Source organism: Brachyistius frenatus, unplaced genomic scaffold (genome assembly GCF_029030835.1).
Source record: "Brachyistius frenatus isolate BFR_SWC_R1_liver_20210118 unplaced genomic scaffold, ASM2903083v1 Contig_25, whole genome shotgun sequence".
NCBI lineage: Eukaryota > Metazoa > Chordata > Actinopteri > Embiotocidae > Brachyistius > Brachyistius frenatus.
The window spans coordinates 877,277-882,313 of record NW_027210624.1 but is presented as its reverse complement, the minus strand read 5'-3'; the positions used below and the strand labels follow the sequence as shown (position 1 = coordinate 882,313).

Genomic DNA, 5,037 nt, shown 5'->3' with positions numbered 1-5,037 from the left:
AGTTCATGTATTTCTTTGCTTTAGTCTCCATATACTTTTGAAAAGGCTGAATAATTGCACACATTCTCCCACGAGCGTCAGTGCTTTAGAGGCAGCACTGGATATAAATTTAGAAGAAGCATTAAAGTGTGCATGCACGCACAAACACCCACATTTCCACCCACACACAAACACACAAATTCCCATGTAATATATTTTTTTCTTATGTTGCAATGCTATTATTTCGCTTTCCCGCATTACACCGTGCTGTCTTGAGAACAACAAACTACCCGGCATCTTGCTGTACTTCTCTCAAAACCGCCGCTTCCTTCTCTCGCTTTTCATCTTCGTGAAATGGGATACAGCTCCTGCTCATTTGTCCAGCATCTTTTGCCAAAGATCTCAGAAACAGAGTGGAGACGGGTCCCTGAGGACTAGAAGCTAGAGGAGAGAGGAGCTGAGGCACACTCAGCTGTGCTCTGCTTGCCATAACTTTGGGGGAAGCTCAGAACTGGTAATGGCCTCGCTGTGTTGCGCAAACATGGACACTGTGGAAGTGCTGGAACTGTTTGGGCTCTGTGTTAATTAGAGAGAGTGAAAACGCTACAGGTCATTTGTTGCTGTGGTTGGTTTTTCATAGATGTATTCTGAACTGTGAAACCCTGCAGAGGCAATAAAAGAACAAGGTGTGATATCAGGAATCTGATCCTGCTTCTTTAACATCACATAGTGCAACGTGGTCTCTGATGATGATGATGCTATAAATGTAAGTGTAAAGTGTTTTGTGTATTGGTAAGTGCAACTGGTATGAACAAGTTACTATGATTGATTTTGATGCGTGATGTGATGAAGTTATTAGAAGCAACATATGATGGTGAAAGGTTGTTTTTGTACATTTACGGATCATCTTTATGATTCCAAAGCTAACTCTTTTAATAGTGGGCTATTCACGTTTAAGTAACCGTATCTCCCGAAGCACTCAGACCCTATCCAAAAAAAATAACTTTCTCAGTTTCTGAGGAAACACTTCAGTGTTTCTGAACAAACCAGTGAGGATTTGGGGTAAATTTAAACTTACTGTCTGAATTATTTCATTTCCTTCAGACCGAGTTAATGATACCAAAAGATGGTTGCCCTAAATTTGACAAACTATTGAACAGAATATGAGAATTGTACACTGCTTTCAAGGAGGCAGACCTCCACGGAAAGGAGCCCAAACCGATTCTGCACAACCAAATATTCACTTATCAAGAATATTCAAACTTATTCGAAGTCCGCTTTATCACTCTGGGATATGGCATCAACGTCACCCTAAACACTAAAACATGAACAGCTTTTGTGCACTTCTCAGTGTGTTTTTGGTCTGTATGAGCTACTTATCCATTGTCAGTGTATCACCTGCAGTAGATGGGGTCAGCACATCCCCATTTTGGAGGCAGGCGGCTTTACCAGCTGGGAGGCTGAGCAATACTGCTGTGGACGGGTCAGCAACAAAAAGTATTTTAGCCACCAAAAAAAAAAAAAAAAAAAAGACCCCCCCCCCAAAAAAAAAAAAATCAATGTCAGATTAAGTGTATGCTGTATTTAGAGAATTTTCACCATTTAACCTCTCCATCATACAGCCCTCTCCAGCAGGGAAGTGCACTTTTAAATCCATCTAGGCTCTCTTCAAAGCCGGCAGCCTCCTTTGAGAAAAACTGTTAATTTTATCTTGCAGAACACAGGAGCTCCAGATCTACCACTGCCTCCATCAGTTAGTTTGTTTGTGTTATTGTGGGACTTTGGTGTTAGTTAATTACCGTTTTGTTTTTTGTTTTTTGTCAAGGGACTCTGGTGGCTATGAAAGGAGCAAAATAAAGGCTTCTGTTCTGTGTTCGAAACAAATATCTGTCGGGAAGATGAAATGGTGAAAACACATTTATACACATAAACTGATACGTTTTTGGATTGTCCACCATATAGTGGACTATGCAGCGGACAAAATCTATTTGGATTGTCCACTTGCAGTCCACTATATAGTAGACAAGTACAATTAAGCATTTTTGTTAAAAAATGTTAGGTGGCTAAAAAAAAACCATTTGCTGCCGACTACGTCCACAGCAGTTACCTACTAACCCCTTGCTTCACTTCTGTGCCAGTACAGTAGTAAAATACCTCACACAATCTCAGGTAAAAAAAACAACAACAACAACAACAATACAAACTATCCCTGTAAAACATTGAGAAGGGCCGTTTCTCCTCATTACCATTGACTGCATGTTTAACCCAGTAGAACTCATCTGTACCACCATCCGTCTGACAGTGAATGCAGCAACCCGACCACCGCGTGGCTGACGTTTGTTGTGGGAATTGTAGTTTTATTTACCTTCATTTGTATTCATTTTTATATCATGAAAAACTACAAGTACCAGATTTCCAAACGCGGAAGTAGCTGCACAAGCCACTATTAGCTGCAAAGCACACCGGAGCAGAGATGTCTCATGTGGTAAAAAAGAGAAAATTGGACAAAACCCGTCAGGACAGACTTTATTTTGACAGCTACTCCGATGTCACCATCCACGAGGAAATGATAGCAGACCACGTGCGAACCAACACGTACCGCAACGCGATACTGAGGAACGGCGAGTCGATCCGGGGGAAAGTTGTGCTGGACGTCGGGGCAGGAACCGGCGTTTTGAGCATCTTCTGCGCTCAGGCGGGCGCGAAGAAAGTGTACGCCGTCGAGGCGTGTTCAATAGCCGAGCAGGCGGCGGAAATAGTCCGACACAACAACATGGAGGACAGAGTCGAGGTCATACGGGGCACGGTGGAGACGGTGGACCTGCCGGAGATGGTGGAGGTGATCGTGAGCGAGTGGATGGGCTACGCTCTCCTGCACGAGTCCATGCTCAACTCGGTCCTGTACGCGCGCGACAAGTGGCTGAAGCCCGGCGGCCTCATCCTGCCGAGCAAAGCCGAACTCTACATCACACCCATCAGCGACCCGGTGGTGGAGGACCGCCTGCACTTCTGGTACACCGTCAAGGACCAGTACGGCGTCGACATGTCCTCCATGCGCGACTTCGCCCGGCGATGCGTCATGAACTCGGACATCACCGTGAACTCGGTGACCGTGGAGGACGTGCTCTCCCACCCGGCCCGCTTCGCCGAGCTCGACCTGTACTCGGTCACCGTGGAGGAGCTGCGCTCGGTGAAGGGCCACTTCAAGTGCGAGTCGTTCGGCTCGGCGGCGGTGAACGCGCTCTGCGTGTACTTCACGGTCACCTTCCCCTGCCCGGAGAAACCGCAGGCGCTCGTTCTCTCCACGTCCCCGTTCAAACCGGAGACGCACTGGAAGCAGGCGGTGCTGTACCTCGACGCTCCGGTGGAGGTTGTACAGGACACGCCGGTTACCGGAGAGGTCAGCATGTATCCCTCGGAGGACAGCGCGAGACATATATGTATCCACGTGGACTACTCTATAGGAGAGCAGAAAAGACAGTCCAAGACGTTTTCCATCCCTGACTGGAGCTCCGAGGCTCAGTCATAGTCGTGCGATCAAGTCGCCAGACATCAAAAGCCCTTGTAATATTTAAACGTCATTGGGATTCACAAATCTGCTCACCGGGGGGGGGGCAGCAAACGGAGCAATGGTGGCACGTTTGACCTGCGGGTTCAGATAGTTTTTACCATTAAAGTACGAGATCACGTTTGGCTTCAAATGCATGGAGGAGCTGCAGCTGATCTATACACCCACACACAGATTCAAGAGCTTTTGACACATCTCTCCAGGCTTAAAATAGGATGTGCCATTTTTTTTATTTATTTTTTTTAGACAAACACACAGCCAGTATGTGTTCACTCTATTGTGAGCTACATGTTCTTCATTTAGCGTTTGTTTTGTTTATGCCTGTTTTACCATCTGATACCCGAACAAAAGCCAAAATCGGAGAAGGAAAAAAAAAAACAAATGCAAAGCCTTACCACCTTTTTCGTGCATTTTTATTAGCCCCACTTAACCGAACCCACGTGTGTTTCAGGGCTATTACTAACGTTGGTTTTTTTTTTTGTACTGCTGATTATCTGTGGCATTTACAGCATTTAGGATGTATTTTATGACAAAATGTTACTGTAGTATTGAGAAGGGCGACAACTAACGGTTCATTTCCTAATTAATTAGCCAACAATTTTCTCAACAAGTTAATGGCTGTAGAAAATGATAGAAAACTGGTAAAAAAAAAAATCCCCAAACCATCAAACCATTTCGTTATCAAACAGACAATGAAAAATGTATTAAAGTTTGACAATTTACATATTTATCAGTGTCGAGATGGTTTTTGAACGGCATCCAACCGTCTAAAGACAGTAAAATTCTCCTGAAGGTTGGAATCGGGGAGTCGTGTTTTTTTGGTGCGTTTGTAGCTCCTCCCAGCAGGCAGGTTCACAAAATGTTGTCAACATTTGACACCGTGCTGCAGACGTCTGATATTCTGATCAATTCAACCATGACTATTGCGTGGAATCAAATCAAAAATGCTGCATCGAAATGAGCACGAGACCAGTATATTGACTTGGACTAGCTGCAGTCAGGCAGGAGGCTGCATCCATCCCACAGGAGGTGTTTGACTTTGGCTGCCTTAGTTAGTGGTTTTTAATAAAGTATCACATTGGCTCATTACTTTGGTTTCAAACTTGGATAAACTGTCGTGTCTGAACTGAAAACACTGACTCGGTGAAAAGTTCTGATTCTACTTAAGCATTCTGCAATATAGCATAGGCAATCATGTGTGTTCAATGAAAGCTTTCCTTTCTTGCTATACAAGTTTAAAAGTGACTTCATAGTTGTTTTGGTTTTTTTTTCCACTAACAGGCAGGAACTGATTTCATAGTTTGAAGTTTGAGTTGTGTCTCAGTCACTGTCCAGTCCGTGAGCCCGGAGGGCTCGTCGACAGGTTTATTACAGGGTCTTTGATTAAAGGTTTTTATTTCTGACTCCTCAGCGGGTCAAAAATAAACTGTATCACCTGTGATCTTTACTGAACAAATGTGAATTAGACTCTAATAAATTCTTTGACTGTT

The 5,037-nt window shown here is 44.3% G+C and overlaps 1 protein-coding gene across 1 annotated transcript; it reads left to right on the top strand.

The window, feature by feature from the left end:
* The first annotated feature begins 2,434 nt into the window (after positions 1-2,434).
* Positions 2,435-5,037, top strand: prmt6 (protein arginine methyltransferase 6). The gene has a single exon (XM_069697965.1). It carries the CDS (start codon positions 2,453-2,455, stop codon positions 3,506-3,508), a length of 1,056 nt encoding a protein of 351 aa, XP_069554066.1. The 5' UTR covers positions 2,435-2,452; the 3' UTR covers positions 3,509-5,037.